Source organism: Rhea americana, unplaced genomic scaffold, assembly GCF_003343005.1.
Source record: "Rhea americana isolate MKP2758 unplaced genomic scaffold, rheAme1 scaffold_99, whole genome shotgun sequence".
NCBI lineage: Eukaryota > Metazoa > Chordata > Aves > Rheiformes > Rheidae > Rhea > Rhea americana.
This window is the reverse complement of record NW_028187188.1, coordinates 2661898-2687822: the sequence shown is the minus strand read 5'-3', so window position 1 is coordinate 2687822 and position 25925 is coordinate 2661898. Positions and strand designations below refer to the sequence as shown.

General features: G+C 40.0%; 1 protein-coding gene across 1 annotated transcript in view; it reads right to left on the bottom strand.

Annotated features, from left to right (window-relative positions):
• The window catches only part of NPNT (nephronectin), a 50577-nt gene that overhangs the window by 9184 nt on the left and 15468 nt on the right, over positions 1–25925 (bottom strand). The window contains exons 4-9 of the mRNA XM_085325655.1: positions 25527–25619; positions 17449–17568; positions 16498–16617; positions 11160–11294; positions 9846–9968; positions 7618–8079 (exon numbers count right to left, since the gene is read on the bottom strand). Of these exons, the coding sequence (XP_085181781.1) occupies positions 7618–8079; positions 9846–9968; positions 11160–11294; positions 16498–16617; positions 17449–17568; positions 25527–25619 (1053 nt within the window). The remainder of the gene's footprint in view (positions 1–7617; positions 8080–9845; positions 9969–11159; positions 11295–16497; positions 16618–17448; positions 17569–25526; positions 25620–25925) is intronic.

Below are 25925 nucleotides of genomic sequence, written 5' to 3'. Positions count from 1 at the left end.
TGATGGACAGCTGTAAACTGGACACAGATAGGCTGTACTAGATAGAGCTGTCYTGATACACCTCTTTTAGGGACAAGTCTGGCACATAATTAACAGCAGCAATGTGTTTCAGACAAGCCATTAGATGTTATAGACATCTCTGACACCTATGGTATTTGTGAAAGTCTTACCTATTAAAAACTCAACACATTCTCCATTTACAATGCTAAAATAAATATTTAAATATGTATATATGCTTTTTTGGCATGTGAGAACGAGAAGAATCAAGAGAATTTACAATTCTGATCTGAAATAAAGGACTATTTTGTTTTCAGAGAATCAAATTAAAGTTAAGAAAGAACACACCTTTGGGTTAGTCTTTCTGCACTAGGATCAATATGTAAATAGCACAGCTGAAAGAATGCTTCTAAATCCAGAAGGTACAGCAAAATACTTTTTAAATTACAATGAAGTAGCTTCCTATTTTTGGAATTAGGATTAAAATAAGCAGCCTGATTAACAGTCGGCCAAATGCACGTGTATTTTAGAAGTGGTATTACCAGGCTACACATCTTGGATGGCTAATTTTTATAATAGAATAAATAAATAAATAAATAAAAAGCTTGAAGTCTGTAGGAAACTGATCGTTTCCTTAAWAATACAGTCATTTTTGGAAAGATTACTCTTCTCATTTCTTTTATCATTTGTAGATTTTGGAATATGTCTAGTTGCAGTCTAGGATCCTAATGCACATGCTGCCTCAAAGGCTTTAGAGTTGCTAAGGGAGTAAAGTCTCTAACTTTTAGCAACAAATTGTTTGTAATAATATTTTACCTGTTTTGTTTAATCTGTTGTTTAGCTTGTATGATTACCTTTTGAGATTTAACATCAAATAAACGTTACAAATGTGTATAACCTCCAGAGGTCCCTTCCAGCCTTACTGATTCTATGATAACATGCAACACTTAGGCCAATAATCACTCTGCTGTGCATTTATACCCAAATCCTGTATTCAGATATATAAATGAAATTCAGTTTACCTCAGGCACCAGAAAATCCGAACAGGAATACTCTGAAAGCATCATTCACCTGTAGTCCCTCCCAGCAGTAAATTCCTGCCTTCCTTAAGGGCTCCATCTAATATGTAACCCGGACAGTTTAACAGGTTCAACCAAAGGAACTGACACATCACACAACTACAGTCGTACCTGCACAGGGCTGCGGATGACGGGGCACCCTCTCCCAAAGCAGCACAGTATAAGCACTTTTTCATACTGCTCTAACTGCACCGGCATTACAGCCATGGGCAGACAACTACGAGTAGCAGCTTATCGCAGCAGCCATCTGCATGAGCTAAGTTCAGCTGCAGGAGTTTGAGGTGCCTGCAGTCACTCTCCATGGCTTTACTCAGGAATGTTAAAAACTGGTAATTCAATTTMTTGGGCTTAATATGGCTAGACTGATGGAACATCAACATTTGCACCAGTATTTACTTACTGACGCTGCTGAACTAACAGCATCCTGTTAGTTACTGTCCTTTCCGGCAGGACTATGCTCTAATTGCAATTTTCCCTCAGATAAGCCCTCACAGTGAAATTTCACCCCGCATTATAATCATGCCGTACTCTCCTAATCCCCATGGAATGCAGCAGCTACCACGTATGACACACATCAATGCTATATTCCCCTGGGATTATCACCTTACCTTTCCTCTCCTCTGAGCTAAAGAAAGATACTGTTAATTTCCTGCACTGTGAAGAAAAAGCAGGCAATTAGCTTCAAAGTTTTTTGAGCGCAGAGTATGTTTGTACTATACAGCTCTTAGTCTGCAACAAGCATACAACAGCCTTCTCTTCGAGTGCCTTTACGCTGCCACGTTCAGGTGACACAGGGATAGAAAGAAGCCAGCCCACCATAGCTAAAGCAAGCCCGAGTGCCCACCCCGGCGTCGCAGGTGGACTCCTGCCCGGGTTCGGTGAGGAGTCGTGCTACCATCAGCCCTCCACTGCCACGCAGCTAGCTGCAAYGTGGACACCCACATCCTCTTCTGATCTACTTCAACCGTTGAGTTTAGCACTGCGCATTTCAGCCTCTTCCTGTGTGCCTTGAAGTCAGCTCTCTTAGGGACAGCGGGCTCACACCGCAGACTGGTAACAGGTTTTGAATGAACAGTGTTTCCCTGGGAAGGGACAGAGAGATTGTGGAAACCCGCTGCCCTGACTCCTGCTCTTGCCCTAAGAGGTACAGGATTCTCTCCAGGGTCTCTAGGTCTGTGCTTGCCCTGTGGATCCTCTTCCCATTTCCTCAGATCTCCTATTTATAGAACAAACAGCCTGCTCTTATTTCCTGCAACTTCAATTTACTTAATAACTAACTGTTTTGCTGTATCTGAGTTGTGTTGTGTGCATACTTAGAAGCATTTTYTTTTAATTAAGTTCTACAAAAATGCTTCTTTAAAATTTTTCTCCAAAGTCCTCTCCAAACACTGTTAGTATGAACTTCTAGAAGAATGTGTTATAATGCTTTAAAATAGTATCCTTAGTGCTCAGACCTAATTAGAGGAATGAACACTCATATCCAAAAACAAGAACTATCAGAAGAGATGTGGGGCTCTAAATACAATCCACGTGTACACTCTTTTTAATAAGATGATTAATATGTTGACTGGAGATTGTGGGAGAAAGTATTATTTTCTGCAAGCTTTCCAAGTCCTTTCTGTGTACTTTATATAGCATTTCAGTGTGCTTTCACTTAACTTCAGTAGTTTGATAAAGCTTGTTAAATATAAACTTGGCTTTTCTTGGAGAATTTTATAAGCTATGGATGAGCCAATACATTAATTCTACAATATTCTCAAAGTTTGTTAGCCAAGTTCTTCGTAAATGTGGAGGGAGGGACATTTAATAGCTGTTTAAGATGAATGTCTCCTCAGCCTTTTAATTTTGGGAAAGCAGTAGGACATTTTTCATTTACTTGTTAATGGGAAACATGGGAAACAGTTTGGGAGGAAAAGAATGGTATTTATATATGGCAGAGTACTTACAATTACAGAATAATCACTGTCTTCGTGTTAGAAAACCAAAACATGAAGTTGGAGAGCAGCTTCATGTTTTGGTAATTATTACTATTAATACTGTGTTCTGCCTTACAAAAAACATTGTGTTCTTAAGCAATTCCATGCCACAGAATACTCACAGCTGAGCTTCCAACCACTAAGAAAAAAAAAAAAAAGAAAGCGAAGAGGAAACAGATTTTTTGACTGAATAGTTAATTGAAAAGTTGTTAAAAGTTAAAGTAATTATGATTGAGAGTTTGTAAATTCCACTCCCCCCCCCCCAAAAAACACCCAAACCCCTCAGAATTGATGAGATCTCATGCAGAACTAGTAGCAAGAGTAATTCAGAGGTCAAAATTATCTGTTCTTTAGTGAATAGAAACACGTCCTCTTTTCCTCAGTCTATACTGATACGTGCTGGGCTAAGAAGAAGAGGCAGCAGAGAGGCTAACTTCATCATTTTATCTGGGTACCCCCACTGTCCAGCATTTGCTGCCAAAAACTCTGTGGGTGCTAATTCTGCAGTGAGAATTATTTGAGGAACAGCTTCTCTCTTTTGTACTATTTGCATGAGAGGAAAAGTTATGGTGCTAGCATGTGACCACTCTAAAATCCAATTTTACATTTTTTCTGCCAGTTATAAGGCTCATTAACTTTGACCTAAATCTAACCTTTTAGTACATATATTTCCTGAAGTTTTTAAGGAACATGCCCACCTTTCTGTGAGCAGCTATTCAGGAGGAGAGAGGTGTTTCAGTGAAACACAGCTAAAATAAGTAGTCTACAGAAGCTTAAAATCAGATCTTGGAATAAAACTAGCTGGAAGATTCATGGGAGGATATGATTTGTAAGAGTCCTAGATCCTACGTCCAGAGGACAAAATAGGAATAAAATCTGGGAAAAGGAAAGGAAAAATACCTGTCTTAAATGCTTAAATATTAAGACAAATTTATCTTAACAGGTATGACAACAGTGAGGGCAAATTAAATACTAATGAGAAACAATGCTATTTCCGTAGTACCAAACTACACTCTTTGCTTTTAGTACTTCCGTTATTTCAACAGTTTCAAGGATCACGTAGCTGCATTTGCTGCACTAAGGACTTCTCAGTCATTGAAAGGTGGAGCAAAAAGGAACAAGTTCTAACTCTGTCTTTAAATTTTAATAACAGCTGATCTGAGGAAAGTCTCCTCTTCCATTTCCGATCTTTGCAGCTGCACTAAGAGCTAAGACAGACAATTACTGAACTATGTTTTAATACAAACCAGAGGTTTTTTGTTCTTGCTTTGCTGATACCCAGTATTATACTCTGTCTTTAGGTCTCTGCATTTAATGCTTGTTACCCAGACCCTGACAGTGGCAGAAATTCACTCTTATAGAGAAGTGCATTCTATCTGTTAAGAGACCTTATCCATCTCAGTAAACAAAAAAGAATCCTCTGTATTTCACTGTAGTTTGTATCAGTCCTAAAATAGTTAAATATTAAGCCATTGCTGCATTCCTTCCCTGCCATTCCCCCTACATCCATATCAGGAGAAGATTATCCTTGGTGCCAGATTCCACTGTCTGCATCTAAGTGGTTCAAAGGCCAGGGCTGGAATTCTATTTTAAAAAAATACTCATTTTTGTTGTCTGGAAAAGCAGCTTCTCAAAGTTATCACAGTAATTTTAAGAAAAGGGGTAAAGCATCTAAGGCAACCACAACAACCTAATACCTTTCAAAAATTCCCATGGTTATTTAAACAACATTATCAGCACAGCACATTGCAATATTTCAGCCCTGAGGATACCACTGCAATTTCACTGGTTCTCAGCTAATTTCATGCACCTTCTTTGCTGCAGCCACAAGCTGCACAATGCAAGCATCACCTATTCATCTGGTCAGGCAGCAAGGCAAATCAGCATTTACGCAATGCATTTTGTCAAAAATCTGGCTATGGCTTCTGGTCTCAGTAAATAAACGAGTAAAATCTATGCACTGCAACATAACCCCATCTATAATACATCACTTAAATACTGAAGTCTTCATCAGGTGCAAGTGGTGGAAGGTCAAAACCAGCAGTGGGAGTTGGCGACAGCGCCCTCGGTGCTGGCTGCGCCCCGTTAYGTGATAAAGCACTACTCCATGGCTCTTTGGGATGCCGCAGCCCGTGGCCACACGTGGGGAAGCCGCCACCTACCAGAACACTGTAACTCTGCTGAGCGTTTGACCAAACTGCCGTTAGTCCTACCTCACGCTCCGAGCGGACCCTAACATTCAATTCCCTCCATCGCTTTCCAAGACAACGAGTGTTACAAGGTGACTGAATTGCTGCCTGCCTTTTCCTGTGGGAAATAAGTAAAGCAGCCAAGAACAAGGCTTTTCTGCTCTGTTCAGGCTGACATATGGACCACGCTGCAAATTCCTTTTTGAGAGCCATTTTTTTGCTGCCTCAACTGCAGAAGCTGAAGTGGGAAAAGGAACCTAAGGAAGCTAAGTATAAGCTAAACATGATCAGCTCAAATCCATGACCCATGAACACTGCAAAGATATCTGATAGATGCAAAATTAAAATGGCCACAGAGTTTAAAGAGGCTGAAGAAAGTAGCTGAAAAAGTTGCTTCCCCTGAGGAAATACAGAGGCAAATGAAAAATAAGAAACCCACACATGGTTTGCAAGGAAGAAGAGGTTGGCACATCCATGCAGCAGATACAAGGCATGTCAGAGGTTAGCTGGATGTTATTTCAGTTTAAGATTCTGTATTGTCTTAACATTTTCATTCTTATCGTTGTGCTTAGCTGGGACAGGAAAATGTGAAGAATACTTTGCCAGAGCCCCTGGCAGAAGCAGGAGGAAAGCACTGCTGTGCTGAGGTTGTGGTACCTCACGCAGAGCGGTTTGCGTCGGGGTGGTCTCTGGGCCTGGAGCAGGTCGCCGGCTGCCCTGCAGGAGCCTGGGCTGCCCGAAGCGGGAAAGTGAAGGTTAGCACGCTGGGCAAACGCCGTTTGTATGCTATTATGAAAGGTGTTTGAGCTAACGCGTTTTACCTCCCATCTGCTGCTGGCTAACCGCATGCAGCAGCCAGCTCTGCAGCCCAGCTAATGCCCAGGACCTCAGTGCTGGTCCTGGCAGCAACTCACATGTGCGGCTGAACCCCTGCAGTGACAGTATCTGGGCATGCACGAGGATCTCTGTATTCTCCTTACAAGTGTGCGCCTGAGAGAGGCAAGGGGAGGCTGAGTCATACCCTGCACGTCATTTCGTAGCAACGCATATGGTTCCCAATATATTTAGTTTTGGGAGGCTTTCCTAATTTTTTTTTAGAACTTTACATRAAAATATTTTTGTATTTTAGTAACCAAATATATTAAAGTTAAAAAATAACCTTGAAAAAGCCAATGAAGAACACCACTTTGAATAGTGCCAGGATTTATCTTTCTCAATTTTAAGTCAGTTTCTGTCTCCAGAATACCTTAATTAAACTGTCTACAGCAGATAAAATATTAACAGGGGAAACAAATCTTTCATATAAAGAACAAAATACTTCGCTGTGTAATCACCTAAGAGAACTCCTCCCAGTAAGTTACCATATAGACGCCAAAGTAACCGGGAAAACATGCTCACACTGCTTGTCCACCGCTCCGAGACAGCAGACTTTCTCCTGCATTACTTCAGCTGCTTTATTGTACATCAAGCTGCAGAAAAAGGGCTGATCCAACACACCCTCTCAATCCCTAAAATTAACTGCAGGACTAAAGGTGAAATCGGGTGTTGAGTACTTCTTGGCACACATGCGCAAGTCTGCATGTGCCAGCAACATCATCTGTGGTATGCACTAAAGCTGGCAGAGAAATGCTGCTGTATCTTTCAGAGCAGCTCTTAAAACAACACATCCTCATGCTATGAGCATCTTCAGGATCAGGAGCTTTTTGCATACCCATTTTCATAGACATATTCCATAAAATAAGCTTCCAGGATATTTTGATGTAATTTTGCAGTTGCTTTGTTGTAAATATTAAAGTACTATTCTTATACATACAATATATAAAACACAATGGAGTCTTCAGCAATTCAGACATGGTTTCATCTCTTACCATTCTTAAAGCTAAGGAAATGTGCTGTGCAACAGTGACTCTCAACACTTTGATTTTTTCAATCTCTTAACTCTTTATGAATTTACTGAATAGTTCTATTTGAACTATTCAGTAAACTTCCAAATCATTCAGCGAATTCAAAAAGTCACAATGTTCCATTTCAATATTTTTCAATAACATGCCTTTAATTTCTCTGCTCTGAATTTTTGTTTGGAAATGTAATTAGGTTAAGATCTTATGCAGAGTGATATGTTCATAAATAATTTCAGGAAGAATAACTGAATTCTTTTTTGTTTGAATGGCTCCAAAACTACTTCCCCACATCTTTGTTAAGCCACAAAATCAATTAGGTGTACAGCTTTACYATGTGCCTATTCTCAATTTCACATCTATATTCTCATTTTTAGAACGTTCCAAAGAAAGAACAGTCCAGTGCATGCTTTCACCTGACTGAATTTACAACTCTGATAAATAATAAATAAATAAAAGAATATGTAAATTTACTTACTGAATACATCTCCTCGGGGTTTCTGAGGATCTACCTGGATCCTGTTATCAACTGTAGTTACTTGGGAAGATGTAGTTTCAACGAGAACATGGGAAGGGTCTCCGGTTGTCATCACAGGAGTTCTTTGTGGTGGCAGTGTAGACCTTAATGTTGTAGGTCGAGGCTGAGCTGGAGGTGGAGGCCTTGTCACTGGCTTTGTTACTGGTCTTGCTGTCATGGGCACATACCTGGTGGTTGGCCTGGGCGCAGGTCGAGTTGTTGGCCTGGGCGCAGGTCGAGTTGTTGGCCGGGCCACTGGCCTTTCTGTAACAACAGCAGGTACATACGGTGGTCTGAGGGGTTGCCTTGTGCCTCCAACGTCAGGAATCCTATTGGTTATACTACTACCTCCCGTAGGGAGTGTGCTGTTGCCCTTGAATGTATGATATGGGCCAGGTGGTTCAATCATAACATTGGGAATAACTGCAAAGAGAATCAAAACGGGAGCAAAAGAGAAACCTGAGTCTTTCGTTCCATAAACTTTAACAATATATTTCATTAGTACAYGGAGAGAATTTGATGAAATTGTTTCTCTTGTTCTGAATGTTTCCACTGATTAGAAACACAMGTCAGTATCAACACTGCTGAATTATCACACCCCTTCAGATAGTTCTTCTCATTTTAAAGACAACTTAAAATAACCAAAGGCACACAGCACTTTCCAGTCCTGCGTCCTCCCAAGCACCGATTCACCTTCATGGTACGCAAAACTTTCCCAGAAGAGGTATTAACAAAAAACATGGTCAGGAAGGCATGTCTTAAGGTAAACCCTGAAACTGGACACGTTCGTACTCATGAGCAAACGGAAGTTTAGTAAGAGTCCAATGTTTTAACTGTTTTTTTCATGGATAGGCAGATTATCCAGATTATACCCTGCCCTGAGAGCTACAGTCAAAGGGAACAAGTCCACAGTGGCAGTGCTCTTTAAGGAGATCAGTGAGTCACCAAGGACCAGAACCCGCACATAAACCCAAGTTCCTCACGGGTATGGGTCCTGAGGGATGTCAAATGTGGGGGAAATCCAGCAGTCTACCCTGTACCAAGGGGGACAAACTGCTTCAACCAAAAACACAACGAGGAAGAGCTCTGATGAAAGAATCACAGAATGGTTGAGGCTGGAAGGGGCCTGTGGAGATCATCTAGTCCAACCTCCCTGCTCAGCCAGAGTATGTTGCACAGGACCCCATTCAGACAGCTTTTGAAAACATTCAAGGAAAGAGACTCCACAACCTCTCTGGGCGACCTGTTCCAGTGCTCTGTCACTCTCACAGTAAAACATTTTTTCCGTATGTTCAGACGGAACTTCTTGTGTTTCAGTCTGTGCCCATTGCCTCTTGTCCTGTCACTGAGCAACACTGGGAAGAGCCTGGCCCCTTCCTCTCTACACCCTCCCTTCAGCTACTTGCATACATTGATAAGATCTCCCGTCRTTCTTCCCTTCTCCAGGCTGAACAGTCCCAGCTCTCTCAGCCTTTCCTCTTATGGGAGATGCTCCAGACCCTTAATCATCTTAGTAGCCCTCTCTCTGCTGGACTCTCTCCAGTAGCTCCATGTCCCTCTTGTATTGGGGAGCCCAGAATGGGACACAGTACTCCAGATGAGGCCTCACCAGGGCTAGGCAGAGAGGGGGGATCACCTCCCTCAGCCTGTTGCCAATGCTCTTCCTAATGCACCCCAGGATACCACGGCCTTCTTGGCCACAAGGGCACATTGGTGGCTCATGGTCAACTTGTTGCCCAACAATAACATATTGATGGTAACGGGCAGTTCTTCCAGAGATCCCCCCTCTCAGCTCTATTCACAGCTAGGGAGTGGTGCAGGGGCACAGCAAACTACTGAAATTGCCAGTTGCAGGGTGTACATAATCAGCAGGGTATGAGTCATATGTACTCTTTGACTAGACCCTGCCCTGCTTACTTGCTTGCTCTCATTCTGAAGCCTCTAGAATGAGGCTGTGAATAGGGTTTGGTAGGTCTCTTTCTAATTATGAAAACATCTCTGGGAAATATATTTTTATCAAGGCATGCTAAGACTCAGAAAACTCTGAATACATTCTCTGGCCCTTAATTGTCTATCTAAAATAGTTAAGAGAAACCAATCCTGACATTGCTATATCACAGTATTTACAACACAGGATTCATGACCAAGTTTAGTTTCAGAATTCTTCTCTTAAAAGAAGTGCTACGTACGTATGCAGTTCGTTCCRTTGTCTCTGTACCCTTCTTTACATTTGCATTTGTAGGATCCTTGTGTATTGTAACATCGTGAAAAAGTACCACACCGATGCTGGCCAAGGGAACATTCATCAATATCTGCAACAAAGAGTTATATAAAAATCATTTACWTCAAAGCAGAAACCTGCCTTTCCCTTTATATCCCCATTAAAACAGAAACAGTACATATGATCATTAGGAAAAAATATTAATTTCAAAAATCTCAATAAAATTGAATTGCCAGTAGAAAAAGGAATGTAGTGATACAGGTGTCAGGGTAGAAGGGACTGTAGTGTAATTTTTGTATTGCTTGGCTTATTGCTTAGCATCAGTTTTGGTCATTTACTGTGGTAGATTACAGTTGAAATCACGAAGATTATAATTTCAGTAATTACTTCCTGAAGATGACTTGGTACGAAAAGAAAAACTGAGTTTAGGAACATATACATATATATATATATACATGTTCCTAATGCAGCCAAACATTAAATTGTTTGTTCATAAAAGGTTTCCTCTTTGCTATTATACCTGGATAGAATCTGCCTGAAACATCATCCATGGCATTTCCACATGGCTAGTGATGCAAGCAAAATCTCCAAAACTGTAGTGCTCTGCATAGGGATTTCTCTCCAAAATGTACTTAAACAAATATAAAGCAGTGTCATTATTTCACATGATCCTTTTTTCAGGGAAGGGATCAGAACCAGTTGAAGCACAGAGAAACTTAGACACCGGGACTTGAGAACATCTTTTTCTCTGTCAAAGGGCACACATCGGCTGCATTCCAGCCTCAAGTCCAGACAAAACCTTCCCAGCCCCCGTCCTTTCCCCACCCATTTTCAGGGGAAGAAAAGTTGTGCAGCCTAGGCTGGAAGGAACTGAGGTGTGCTCTAGCCACATTTTATCACTTTGGAGCTTGGGGCATGCTATGAAGCACACCTGCGTGACAGTGCAGACATAACTTAGACACTCATACACTGTCCCAAACCTGCAACTGCTTATGCCGACAAAAATCTGCAGGGACAAAGGCTTTGGAAAGGACTTCCTGAGGTCACCAGCTCTGCTCTGCCACTAGCCTCCTAGGGAGGACCAGTTTTCAGAAGGGGACTGAAAACATACTTTCAGTTATTTCTATCATCCAGCCTTTCCTAAAATACTGATGCAGAGCAACCTAAAATAACCTCCTTGAACATTTCAGCCATAAGTGAACATTCTTCTTTAAACCATTAATTCCTGTTTAGAATATGCAGCTGTCTTCTATGCATAGAAGAAATTTGCTGTTGTCATTACCATGGCATTGGTATTTGCCTCCAATATACATTAGATCAAAGCCTTTATGACATCTGCAAATGTAGCTTCCAAAAGTATTGATGCAATGCCTAAATCGGGGACAGATGACTCTCCCAGTAGCACATTCATCAATATCTGCAAAAAGAGAGGAATAGTATTATTCTTTATAACAGTTAAAATGTTGTCTATATTAAAGTGGCTTAATGTAAAAAAAAAAAAACTGAATAACAACAGCCAAAGTATTTTTGAAAAGCTCTTTTTGGCTGCAAGCTGGTCAGCCAGCAATAACACCCAGGCTACGGTTCCTCAGTTAAACTCTTGGTCAYGTACCCAAAATATGTCTGTCTCGTGCCAAACAAATACTGTGAGCAACCATATCTGTGAGTGACAAAAGATGCAATATCACTACTGACTGTATGAGTGTTTGCTGTGTGGTCTTGTGACCTTGGGGCTCTTCCCCACAGAGAAGATATAGAAAATACAGAGAACACTTCATTTTCTTCAAGAATATTCCTCAAAACACTCATCCTTAAAACTGTAACATCTTATGTCTAAAGAAAAGCTATTTCATGTCATTTGTATAACTTTCTTTTCTCGCATTGAGCCTTGCATGATTACAAAGATAGTACCTTGATTTACAACCAAGGAATTATAAAAAAAAAATCCAATAATTCTTTTTAAAATATTCTGAAATTTCTCTGAAATATTGTTCCTGTAGCAYGGGTCACATGTGCATATTCAATGTATATCACCCTCCAGCAGAAAGTGGTTTATTCTTTTAAAATCTCAGGCATCCCTAGGACTGCCCATTAAGCCTATCAGAAATCTTCATCCTTTCAGGACTCACTTTGAATACGAAAAGTCCAAGCTAATGCCGGGATGGAGGTTGTATTTCTGGGACTCCTACCAGTTAGTTACTGCAGGCCAAACGCTTTTTGAGTAATTGCCCTTTTGCAAGTCCTTACCCTGAAGTACGTGTGCTGCAACTGATCCCTTTCAGGACACCTTGGTTACCTGAGGGACCTCAAAGTCTCTCAGGTACGGAGCTACGTGGCTCCTGCGTGCTCACAGCAGGACCCTGCAGCAGGGCTGAGACCTGTATTCCAGGCTGAGGCCTGTATTGCAGACAGGGACCGAGGCTTAGGCAGACGTGGGTGAGGCCTGATCAGTGTCAGGTGCCCCTCCTCTCACTGGAGCTGCTATTTGTCCCGCCGAGTAACTAAGCCAGGCAGAGGCCCTGGGAGTAGCCGATGCTAAGCCAGTGCTGCCTGCGCTGCCTGGAACAACTCTTGGCAGGAGATCAGGCAGATACACAAAAGCCCCTTGCACTACCACTTCACTTTGCAATCCTTGGAAACTGAGTTGAAGCCTGCTAAGCACTTGAACCCTAATTCTTCACTGAGGCAGAGACACGCCGTGCACGGCCGCCTCTGACGCACAGTGCTTCTGACGTGTATTGGTTATCTCAGGGAACGGTTCAAGCCTTTGCTCTGCAGCTCTACCAAGCTCYTGATCTACAGAAAAGCAAGATTTTGCTCTCCAAGCAATTCTTTTTTAAAAAAGGAGCACTTCAGCTGCAGGTGTCAAGAGTGCAAAACAAAGCCAAGTGACTGATGCCCTGCTGCTTGTGAGAGGCCTCACTAAGGCAGAGAGGTGCAGAATCTGAGTCTCTTGCAAAGCACGGAGGAAATGCTACCGCTGGCAGAGAGTTGCTCTGTCAGAACAAAATATTCTTGATTGCTAAAGAACAGTTCAAATAGGGAACTAAAAGAAACAAAACTGCTGGTTAGTTAAGGCAGCTACACAAGATGAGAGATATAACCTTAAACTCTCCAAGCTGTGTTTCCCACAGCCAAAAGAAGTAACCTAGAGTCATGAGTAACTGGCTAGATGGACTCTCCCAGTAGCTCCTGCTGGCACTGTCCCACTCTGCATAAAGAATTACAGAGGAGAGCAAGAATCCAAAGCTGACCTCCCACAGGCCTGGCCCATCAGACTCCTCTCTGACATGAACAACTCTCCTTCACCCAGAGACCAGAGCTCTTCTGCTATGGCTCAGTATAGGCCTGAATAAGAAAGAATAAGAGACCCAAACTGGGCACATCTCCACATCCCTACACACCTCAATCTTTGTATAAATCTGCCTCTTGGTTTGAATACATTATTAATGCTTTTACAAATGCTGCTGTGTTCTGTAAACTCATTTAATTCACAAGCCATAATTTTCTACACCTTTTATTAAAATAACATTTCAACATTGCCTATTTCAGATGTTAATTACTATGAGTTTTTTTTTCTTTTTTTTTTTAATCCTAACTTCGAAAAGCAATTCAGTAGGAATGAATCAGCTACAGAATATATTTTATCATGCCATGAATGTTTTCTTTAAAACCTAATGTAGTTGGTTCTGCCTTTCCTTCTGTGCTCATGATATCGCAGACTCACAGGAAGAAGTGTGTTCAGTAACCACAGAATTACAGGGCTATCGTCTGTCTATACAGTTATATACCTTAAACATATAGGACAGCTGATCAATACCCCTGTTGAAAACTGACACAAAAATTAATGGAAAAGTGTTAYAAAATCTACTGCATACCTTTAAGGTGAGATGTGGATGCTCCTCGCTAGTGGAAAACTGCTTTTTGAGCATTAGCTAGAATATGGTATGCAAGTGCTTGTGCTTATTTTGCTAAGGTTCTCAAACGGTATGCGACTGTGGCTTCTTCCAAGCCCACGGGCCCATGCCGATTCACACCCGAGCCCAAATAGTGTAGACTGTTTCCTTCTGCCTGTTGCAACACACCGTGGTTCACACCTGCTTCCTACAAAAACCACGGCATAAAGGGGTCGTTTGTATTCCCATGGCAGCCTGCTCTGGAACCGAGGTACGTGCCCAGGCTGAACATCAGGAACTGCTCCAAAGGCAGACAACACAGGCAGCACCTAAGTGACTGTGCCAGTCAGCCTTCAACAGGGAAGCCGAACTGCAAACAGCTGCTTCTCTGCTTGTGTGAATAAGGCCGTATTACCAAACCAAGAACCAAACATGAGATTGATTTAAAAATAGTTTGATTTTTGTTTCCAAGACCATATTTTCACGTTTCTCTCCACAATMAAAACTAACAAAAAAGACTATTTTGCAGTGAAAATAATTATTTTCAGTCCTCAAATTCTTTCAGACCTTCTAATGCCAAAGAAATATGTGAATTACTAATATCATAGAACAAAAAACCCAATCAAAAAGCTGGCAACACTGTTTCAGCAGTTATTTTTTGATTCTAGAGTCATTTATAATCCCAATTTTTACTTAATACTTTGCTGAACTCCATTTTGATTCTTTGTTATTTAGTTTATGTGATTTACCTTCGTAGGTGAATTGTTTGGTTCTTCCTTAATGACTGGCTGGAGAAAACATTTTAAAAAAAGAATGATCAACACAGGATAACAAACTAAATAGAATAATTTCTAAAGGAATTTCCACCTGTGGTAAAAAAATAAGTATTAGATCCCCCACGGTCTTTAGAACTCCCTTAGAGCAAGGATTTCACGAGCTACCACCAATGCACGTTTCAATTTTCTTACCACTATCTCTACTTTTGTTTCTGCTGCAGCAGTGTTTGGAAACTCCCTGGAGCTGACATGCACCCCAGCAATGGTGGGCTTGTACACATGTGAGTGGAAGACACAGCCTCAAGTAACTTCAAATCTTGAAGGTATTTACTAGTTTTAGTACAGCTCTAACTTGACAGAAAAGCTTCGAAGGACTATGACAACACAAAAAGAGTGCCTGTCACAATCATGTCTTACCAAAAAATGGGAGCGGAGCATATTATGACCCATGAAGGATAACAACTCCTGCTGTGACTACTTTCTCTGCATTGTGCAAGGCTGCTCTGAAATTTTTGCAGAAAATTTAAAAAATAGGTTGTGAAACAGATCTGAATGGTTCATGCCCACTGAAATATGGGTACACATAATGCACATAGTTCTTCACCTTTCAAGAAAAAAATGTGTTTTTTCTTCAGAACTACACTATACTGAATAAGCTTCATGTAACAGGTTTAAGTGCTAGTCTTCTGATTATTTAAAAACATTAAWTGTCCACTTTGTTTATTTCAAAACAGGTATAAAGTTTGCTTGAACTTTCTATAAAAATGCACACTAGGAGRATCTTGTGAGTATTTTGCTAGCAATTTTCTGTTTTGAGTACAACTTTCTTAAATTTCACTCACAATGCCACAATTATTTTCCAAAGACTCCTTCTGCCATGTTTACAGTATGATTAATCATAGTTCAACCCCTTCAGCATTTGACAAACGTTATTTTTGCTACTGTTGAATCCGTTCTTTTGCGTACATACACATGCCAATGATACATTTCAGAAAGCCTCTGGCTAAGTGCCTGCTCCTTATATCAGGAGAACTAGTTTCTGYCCCTTGCTCTTCCACAGACTTCTTGGTCAGCGTGGATAAGTCACTTCAAGAAGCAACTGTCTCCCCTGGACAGCTATAATACCCAGAAGCAGTCATCCACAGTCTCTTAAATTCTTTCAGTGCACAACTCCTACAGGATATGAAACTGTAGTTCTGTGTTAGGTATCAATAATAAAATCACTGGAGCATCCTATTCACTCAGGATATACAGTTAATGACTAATGAAATCACACTTCGTGCTGTTCTTCAGAGCATAGTAATGTATAGCACAATACAGACTGATTAATCATGAGCTCCTGAACCACATTCAGGGAGGTGAGAATAAAACATTTCACTTTTATGCTTTCTGAACTTCTGAATTTATTTTAACTTGAGGTTTTCAAAGATGCCTAAAAGACAGTAGCCTAAATCTCATTAATATTGGGAGTGCGCACAAACCTTCATCATGCCTCAATCTAATCTCAGCAATCTGTATAAATTATCCCTGCATTCACTGAACCACGGTAGCACCCCGCTTTWTAAGTGTATGAAGGAAAGCTGCCCTCTCCATTCCTTTTTGATACATGCAAGTACTTTGAAGTCCCTGTTAGCAATACTTTTAAATTACCCAGTAACAGGAGGCTGTGACATGAGTCAAAAGCTTTGATGCCAAGTAGCCTGTGCAGGCTTTAAGCAGGCAGTCAACAAAACTTGTTGGACTGGAAGAAAACGCTAGAGATCTCTAACTTGCATCATTTGAGAATAGCTGAGCAACATCCCAAACCTCAGTCCAATGAAGTTTTTACACTGCATGTGCTATGCATTCTAAATACACCTGACAAACTCTCTTGAATTGTGTTAAATGTATGGATGAAAACATTGGGGGGGGGGAAGAGAGAGAAAGAAATCCGCGTTTTATCACCTACCTATGCAGGTCCTCCCATCGGGCCCTAGCTGCAATCCTGGAGAAGGACAGCGACAGCGTATTTCCCCTTTCAATACATCACAGCCGTACTGACAGTTTGCCATTGAACAAGTAAGGGCATCTATGAAAAAACAATTGCACATACTTGGATGAGGACCCTGATCCATACCAGAAAATCACCAWTATCTTTGGAGAATTAAGATGTAGCTCATTTTTAATAAAAAAACAATGGGAAAACGCTTATTGAATTTAATAGGTGTCCGTTCAGGCCTCTGAATGCCAAGCCCACACGCAGTAAATTTTTCTTTCCGTGAACTGCTTTCATGGGGGGGAGGAGGGGGGAAAGAACAACTGTAGTAAGTTGTGATATGAAATGCAATCTTTATGAGGAAAATAAATCCCTGTATGTACTATAAACCCTCCAGGGCAGTAGTGCCATTTTAAAACAGCACCTTCAATAAAGGTCATTTCTCTCCCCTTCTCCTCTGCCCAGACACTCAAAACAACCACTTTTACAGGACAGAGAAGGAACCCGATCTCCAGAAAGATCACAGTACAGTTTTGTATCAGTCAAGCAATCAACATCTGCAGCTCTAATGACTTTACATTTATATAGACATAGCACTGCAGAACTGCAGGTGTCTTGCTGCTGTGAGAACTGCAAGCCATTGTCCTTGAAGGCCAGTTAACAGTGATTTACAGCACTGGAGAATGTTTCTGGGGAGGCCAGTAATAAAAATAATAAAATCAAAATATTTGCTCTTGTTTTGTTTAGCCTAAATTCATTAGAACAAAGAAGCTCATTTTGTGCAATTGCMTGATTTCCAGCAGGATTTATTTTTACTTTGGGACTCATCTTCATTTCATACAAGTTTCCCAGGGAATCCTGGGCAGTAATACAGGGATACTGAAGGGGAGGTTTGAAAAAAGAAAGCACCAAGCCTTGACGTACTAGAGCACGTTCCATCTGGCATGAGCATGTAGCCATTCAGACAGTAGCACTTGTAGCTGCCATAGGTATTCATGCATCGATGTTTGCATGGCCGCGGCTTTAGTCCACACTCATTTAGATCTGAAARGAAAGGGTACAAGGAAAGGGGGTGGAAGAAGAAAACAACAAAGTATTTGTGAAAATGCTAGCAGTTAGAGATCCTGAAGAAAGAAGGAAAATTATAGCAATTAGCTTTTTATATACAGTCCAGYTCATCAGCAAATATCCTGAACATCCTGCATGAAGTCCTATTCAGTCCTCCCGAGAAGCGGAATATTTTCTTCTCTCTGTATCACAGATATCCCTTTCAGAAATAACAATATTGCATTAAATTATGCACTAGCAGAAGTTTCATTAGGGAATACATGAGCTCAGACTGCTCAYGTCTTGCCACTTTCCACATCAACCTTATGACAAGGCTCAACCAGATCACTAGACTAGGAGAGGCAAAGCACATGTCACTGCTGCAAACACGGTCAAAGACCATGCTCCAAAGCTAGTGGCAGAGGAAGGCAGGAAAGCTGATGCTGACCCACTGAAAACAATCTAGTGCAAAAAAAAAGTGTTCCTTACCTCCCAGACAATACAGAAAAAAGCATCTGACATCACTGATATTTGCCAAGGACTACCCATGAAGACTATTATTTCAGATTTACAATTTACTACACACAGAATTCATTAATAAAGATATTCAGTCCACAATTTTCACTTTAGTAGACAAGACTTCTAGCAAGAAGTAAAAATTGACTCAAGAATTCCTTCAGAATTCACTTCCAAAAATGCAGGTTTATTTTATCTGTGTAAACCACAATAATCGGTTCCTGAACATAGCCATTTGSTGTAGTTATGCAGTGAAGGTGACAATTAGAAAATGTTAAAAATAATAAAGCTATTCACAAATCTTGTCAGCAGGTAGTTTTACAACTGCATTACTAATCCTCATTTCCAATATTCCACAATGCCATCTGGAGTTTTGTCACAGTAAAAGAGTAACTGTTATTTCCAGGAACCTTTCAAAGAGCAATCACTCCCTAATCACTCCTAGAAAGGTAAGCCTTGGCTCCTAGCAATTAGTAGGCACATGAACACAATACCTGCTGTATAAAATGCTGGCTGAGAGGGAGCTGCATCTTTTTTAAGGACTAGGTATGAAAGGTTAGAGATAAGACATTAGAACAGAGAGACAAATGTACCTCCAGTTAGAATCATGTCAGTAATTCGTTGATTACTTTATGCACTATAGGAACCAATCTTAGCAATGGTCTATGTTGAAACACTAAGAGAGAAAAGTTGCATTCACTACAAAGCAGAAGTCAGACAGAACGCTGGTTTTAGAAAGTTACACTCAGAATTCTCCAAATTCCCAGTATTTCGAATTTAAATTCATCTTGAAATGTTTTAATCACCTAGTTTTGGAGGGAAACTTTCTTCACCTTTCTTTTTTTTCAGAACAAAGCTTTTAACTGCTATTCTAAAAGTTGCAAGTATTTCCCCTTTCATTATGACTGACAGAATATAGGGCAATCAGGAGCAAAATAAATCATGCTCCAAGACACCAGCGTAATTCAAAACCAGCCACAAGGATTTTTGCTTGTACTTGTAGTAAGCATTCTGTTATGCTGCTGCTCTCCTGAGAGTTCCAAACAACCTATGGTTTTCTGAGCTACTTTATTTCACCCTGCCAGAGACAAAGAAGGGSCAGCACTGTGCAGAGACAAATTTGTCCCCGCCACAACACCTCCTCTGACAGATGTGAAGTTTTTTATTTGGTTTTCCAAGGCTTCAGGAAGTACAGCAGGTTTAGCAATAAGCATACCTCCTGCTTCTTGTGCTGGCAGAGAGCAATGGGAGGGGATACAATTTTTGCTTTATTCCTGCAAAAGGCTGATCAAAAATTTTCTAGCCTGGAGGGTTTGCTCCTAGAGAGGCAAGGAAGACCAGGTGAGTAACACTGATGAGAAAAGGTTGCCGAAAGAGGAAACTGTGGCTTACAAACAACAAGCTCTGAGTGCAGAAGCCAGTGGCCTTTTCTACACTTCCTGCAGAATGTGTCCTGCAGAAGGAGCATCCCTTCTCCATCCCTTCTCCCTCCTACTCTCCAAGAGTTTGAAGACATTTCTGGAGGTCAAATGGAAGAGCAGTAGATAATGCTCCTGGAGTGGGAGGATAAGTTTTGAAGGTGAAAACCTTTGCATAAAAAAAGTTTACATAAAAAAGTGGAATAATAAACAYGAGAGATGCGCATTTTGCAAGGTAAATTTCTCTAGGGGGAATAAGAAAAACATACTTTATTTTTTCTTTGTTCTGTGAAGCTCATTAAAATTATGCAGTCCCTGACAGACATTATAACTGCATTAACAGATCAGTGACACATTCAAAACTTTTGTTAAATAATAAGTCACTGTTAAATTCAATAATTTTGTTAACAATTTATAGACAATTTGTTATAATCCATAGACATATCTTCACTGAGCCCCAACTAATGACTATTTTGAGATTCACAGGCAATAATAATTTTGAATTTAAATAGAAAGGTTCTTATTTTAACTCTAAAATAACTATTTTTTTCCTGCTTTTTACAAAACTCATCACTTCACAAAATAAACGCATAATAGAGTAACATATAAAATMCTTAACTAGAAGTAGTGCCAGAATAGGAGCAGTAATACTGAATTTAAGCTGATAGGGCTGGATTTTAGCAGTGCCTGTGTRATCCTTTGGTGGTTACATCCCATTGCACTTCAGCTAAGTTTAGATACTCCTAATAACGTAACCCTTAGGAAGAACTCTCTCACTTATTTCCAGAGCTACTATCACAGATCTGAAGTTGAAAAACATAATGACTGATCTGCATAAAGCATGGATTACACTATGAACCTTAAATAACTGGATTCTTCCATAGCATACTGACTACTATACCACTATTTGGCACAAATAGTATAGAAAAGAAGGCTTTCGTATTGATGAATATGTGGCTATTAGGGAAATATGATGAGAACAACCTCTTAAAAGCAGGTGCAATGAACCTCATTAGTTTATCATACCACACACTGGTGAATTTTGACTACATTTAGTTACTTCTATTGTACTCATTTTATTCTATTTCTACCTGTGAATAAACACTGTCACATCAGATTTTGACTCCTCTGGTTCAAATCTTAAAAAAATGTGTGGTGAGTAAAATGCCTGTGTCTTTCAACAGCCAATTTTTTTCTCTGGGCTGACATAATAGAAAGCTAAGGCATCAGGAACAGGCTATCAGCACAGCTCCATTTACATCTACAACTCATGTGTCATGCGTTTTCATTTTYGCCCTTGACATTAGCTATTAAGAGAGAGATGTTTTTAACCTTATGGAGTCAGAATGAATGTTACTGCGTAGGAAAACAAGAATTAGCAATACCTTGGCTGCTTAAAAGCAAAGCCAGCCTCCAAAAAGGTTAGATACGTTAAAGCACACAGCTCAGCCCATCTTATTTTATTTTCCCCCAAATGCAGCTTTTCTGGTTCTCACTTTCATCAGCACAGACAGGCATACACTTAGAAACCACACAGAAAGCAACACTCCATTTCCTAGGAGGCACGCTGCATGACTACTGGCAAGCCTTACTGGTTCTTCATAAAGCCCTGCATAAATATGCTGACAGCTCTCTTTATCTACCTCCACGCTCCCATAATCTGTAACAGTGTGCTTCCCTCAGAAGAGTCTGGATGTACTGCACATGGGCAAGGGGTGCACTGTAACAGTCTCACTACTAATACACTATATCTGCTTCAGATGTGTGTTTTTCATTCTTTCAATAATGTTAGCAGTTAACAAGTCAGCTACAACAACATACCTCTTGAACATATCTTGGTTTAAAAAAGATCAGGTTACYTACCTAAAGATATCAACTGCATATTTCAAACAATATCTATAAAGAGATCTCAGTATAAATGTCTATGCATCAAAAGAAGAAAAAAGAAAACAGTGGAACTTTCTTCTAAAGAAAGCAAACTAAAGAGTACAAACTCAAAGGATAATGAAAGTAACACTTTTACATCCTTTTTCTTTGTAACAGAGCATCATCGTTCCTTCTAGTGATGTAAAACCTTACACTGGAACTTCAACTATAAAGCACAGCACTATTAAGAATTTAACAAATGTCCRTTCACTATTCTGAAATTGTTAAATTTCACTGCTCAATCACTTAAACTCAGATTTGCCTACAATTACACAGGCAATGCAAAATGAGCATTCTTAACTTCAAAATAACGTAAGACAGTACTGCACATAAAAGCAGGCTGAAAGGTTTAGGCACTAAGGAAAGCAGGTCTGTAACGTAAGTGCAGGCTGCTGAGCCCAAGCGTTTTATTTTAAAAGAAAAGCAATGGAAACATGAATGCGAGGGAAGGACAGCAGTGCTATGCTGGCAAATCCAGATGTGACCTCTTTGACTACTGTGTGCCATCACACAGGATCCTGGGAAATGCCTAATGTCTGTGTGTACCTAACACTGCAGAAAGTCTTTCCTAGGATGACGCAGTACACTGTGCTGTTTTCTTTAATTAGTTTCCACAAAAGACTCCAGCCTATTTTTCTGCCTACTAACTTGGATCAAACCACATAGAGGTCAAATATTCAATACYAAATTTACTCAGACTAAGGTAATAGAAAGTCACTGACCAGAAATCAAGTTAAAAATTAAGCTGTTACCACCTACACTATACAAAATAAATCACCTTTCATTCTCAGAGAGTATCATCGCACAACCACATTAAACCTGTTTATGGAGCAGATTTGTGTCACCCTATGAATTATCTTTTACAGTACTTAGGTCGGATAAAACAACGGCTGACAGATTCAGAAGTTGGCAATCCTCACTKTCTTCAACTTTCTGCTTTGTGTGAATTACAATTTTGTCTTTATCTGACCTGACAAGCAATTTCCAGTTTAGAAAGGAACTTAGAAATAAGTAAAAAGCAATGCAAGTCCTGAAAGAAGAGCAAAGAAATAATAGCAAGGTGCAATAGTAAGTTTTGTGGAGTGCCAAGTCTTTTCAGAATAAGAATACAAGCACACAATATCAAGGAAATACAGCTATTAGCTCTGCATGCCAATGACACTGCAGGCTCAGCTTTCACATTGCAGCCATCGGTCTGCCAGCCTCCAATCCATTTGCAAGACATTGGATTATTGTCTCAAGCTGTGCAGCCACCTGAAATAAAGCACCATCTCACCCTTTGAAGGTACATTTGTTGCGTGATGATTCAGGATGCGCAAAAGAAGTGGTTCACTGTTTCGATCAGATAGACTTGTATAGAGTTGCTCATCTTCACAGGATGGGAAGAAGGCATAATAAAAACAAAATGACCAAATCTTTCTAGTACACATTACTTTAGCATCAAAAAAAGAAAAAAAAAAAATCAGGTGCTGATAAGAACTGCCTTACAAAAAGAGAAAGAGGTAAACTTTCACAAGATGTTCCTGGAACAAGCAGGTAACAAGATAACAAGATACAGGAGAGATGCTATATATTCTTTTAAGTGAAGTTAATCTTTCTCAGCCACAGAAAGCAACCTGCATACACTTTCTACAACTAGCAAAAACTTAAGTTTTCAACTACTTGTATTTGTCAGTAAACACAGATTTTATTGAAGAGCAAGTACCTATTTTCTGATGAACACATTTTGAGAGAACTGTAAGTTCCATTATGATCACTATGAATTAGAGAACTGGCTAAGGGTATTTTCTTTCAGAATGCTCAGCAAGTTTTTTTTTTTTTAAAAAAAAAAAACTGGTTACAGCTGTAAACTTGGGCTCAAAAAACTAGAAAGGAAACACTAAATCACTAGTGAGATTTGAATGCATTTGGCAGAGCATATGGTTCCCTTCTGTGCAAAGCCATTGCAATTTAGTTGCTGATGCTAGTGATACAGTAAGAGAGGTGGTATCAGCTAATCCTACCTTCTGCAAGTGACCTAAATCAAGGTCTAGATTGCCACTGCCACTACAGCACTCCTGGGAAAGGACTAACGTTTGGGCAACATTACACAGTTGAAGTTCAACAGTTCAGCTGTGAGGCTGGGTTGTCTTCTTGGCTTGATCTATTGAATATGGCTTGAACCACAAGGTCCATGAACAGATGAGAAGTAAAACCTATTTATGAGCACTCATACTCAAAGAATGCCTTTCACCACAAATCTGAGCATACTTTACAGCTCAGTACCATTCACACAGCCCAGAAAGACTTCCATCTCTGCAAGGGGTCTCCAATATCTCTTCTGCCAGCATCATTACTTTTTTTTTTTAATTACTAATTATTATTCTAGAACAAAAGCAAGAAAGATCTCCCATGGACTAAATGGGACAGCTGCTATGTATCAAGATATAATATAGGCTGTGTTTATCCTGAATGGTAAGTGTGCCTCATGGGATGCTCTATACATCTAATGCATCCAGTTCTCCAGATTAGGGATGGTTGGACCATGCTATGGCTCTTTTCCCAGTCATAGATGTGCATTTCCTTCCAGCAAAAGTAGGGCTCTGCATGAACTATGAACATTCAGGTGTCACCCTCAGGCTGCATACTCTGACCCCAGGAACAGCTCTAGGGTCTCAGCGTATATGGTAGCACAGACACAGCTGTAGTCACCTAAACTGATGTACGTTTTGGCCAGTACAGTCAGGAGGCATCTCATGCAGATCTGCCATGGAACTCTGTCACTGATACTACGCAACATTTGGTCAATACTGCCTAAAAGGCTGCCTTTAATCATTTTCCACCAAGTTTGTTTTCCTTCTTTATCACTTCTTGGACAGTGAACTGTTTAGCTCAAGACACTGCAGTCTCCAGTAATCTGCACATCTATTTGATATTATTCATTACATATATATATATATATATATATAAACTGCTACATATAACAACTGTTAGTTCACTGCACTACGTTTTAGAAAAATTCCAGGTTCTACAGGTGTAGAAAAAAAAAGTTCTACAGGTGTAGAATAAGGGTGTCATAACATGCTATCCATGTCAGCCCAGAATGAAGGGAGAAGATAGGATAATCTGAGAGAGGACAGAGTAAGTGAAACTTAAAACAAAACTGAAAAGCACAATATTTATTTCCACATCAGTTTGGGATAGATTAGTAAATCTGAAAACAAATATTTATATATTTAAAGAAAATAATGCACTTCAAAATCAACGTGCCAAAAGGAGGTTAGGAAACATCAGAGAACACACTTCTGGACAGCAATTTAGTCCTAACTTTGGTAGATTTGTCTATCRTACTTCCTCAGCATTCTCAGAAAACATTTACAAACATTTTATCTATGCTGGGACAACTGGAAAAGAAAACTGCCTTAATGGGACATATTGAACTTGTCTTAGGCATCAAAAGCTTTTAAGTTCTGTATTATAATACTGTTTTATATTATATATTCTTTATACCACTACACATTTTTGGAGGTCAACTGGGGGTGGAAGGAAGAAAAAAGAAAACTACCTATGATAATTTATTAAAAGAACACTTCATCTTTCCAGCTTTTAATTACAAAGTACAAGTTTTTGCTAGCTAAACTCATTCAGCATCAGAAACACATAAAGAATAATACAGGAATCAAATTGTTTCTAATTAAATATATATTATTTCACTACCCAAACCTCAGAATTGTTACTCTGCTTTGAATTAGCAGTCCTAACCACGAGATTTAAATTATTTAATCCAGATTCAGGAAAGCATGTAAACACATACTTCACATTAATCCCACTGACTTCTTCTGAATAAAAGCAAACGTTTTCCCTTGGAGATGTCATTCTCCCTACAAATGTAAATCTTAATACCAGAATAGCTGCAGCAGGAAATGTCCTGGTATTTGAGTTCACTACCTATGACTGCAGGCAACATATGCAATCTTGTGATGAATACTACATGCTTGTGAAGAATTAGCGAAGAAAAGAAAACGACCAATCCTAGGTAAGACAAAATTAGCACTTCTTTTTGAGTTCCAAAGTACTTCTGTGATTTCATGAAGGAATTCTCTTTCTTGGATTTACCTTGGTTGCAGGTTTTTCCAGTGTATCCTGGGTGGCACTTACACTTGTTTGGTCCAATGCATTCACCATGTTTGCATCCTGGCTGGCATATAGCTGCAAATGGAAGAAAACCTCATCACTCTTTCGCTCCCATTTGTGCCAGTGATGGCACATTACTTTCGATCAAATGACAACAACCTAACAGACAGTACAATTTATCTTCCTCCCCTAAGCATCATTACATGTTTCAAACACCACTGTTCAAGCCCCAGGTACACTTTCAAAGATAGCCACCACCCCAATACACACAAAGAATAAACCACCCATTAGTGTTCTATTTCTGCATAACAGTAGACTGTGCTGTCTCTAGGTTATTAAATGCTTTTAGCACCTGACCAGCAAGCAGACTGCAAGCCTCCT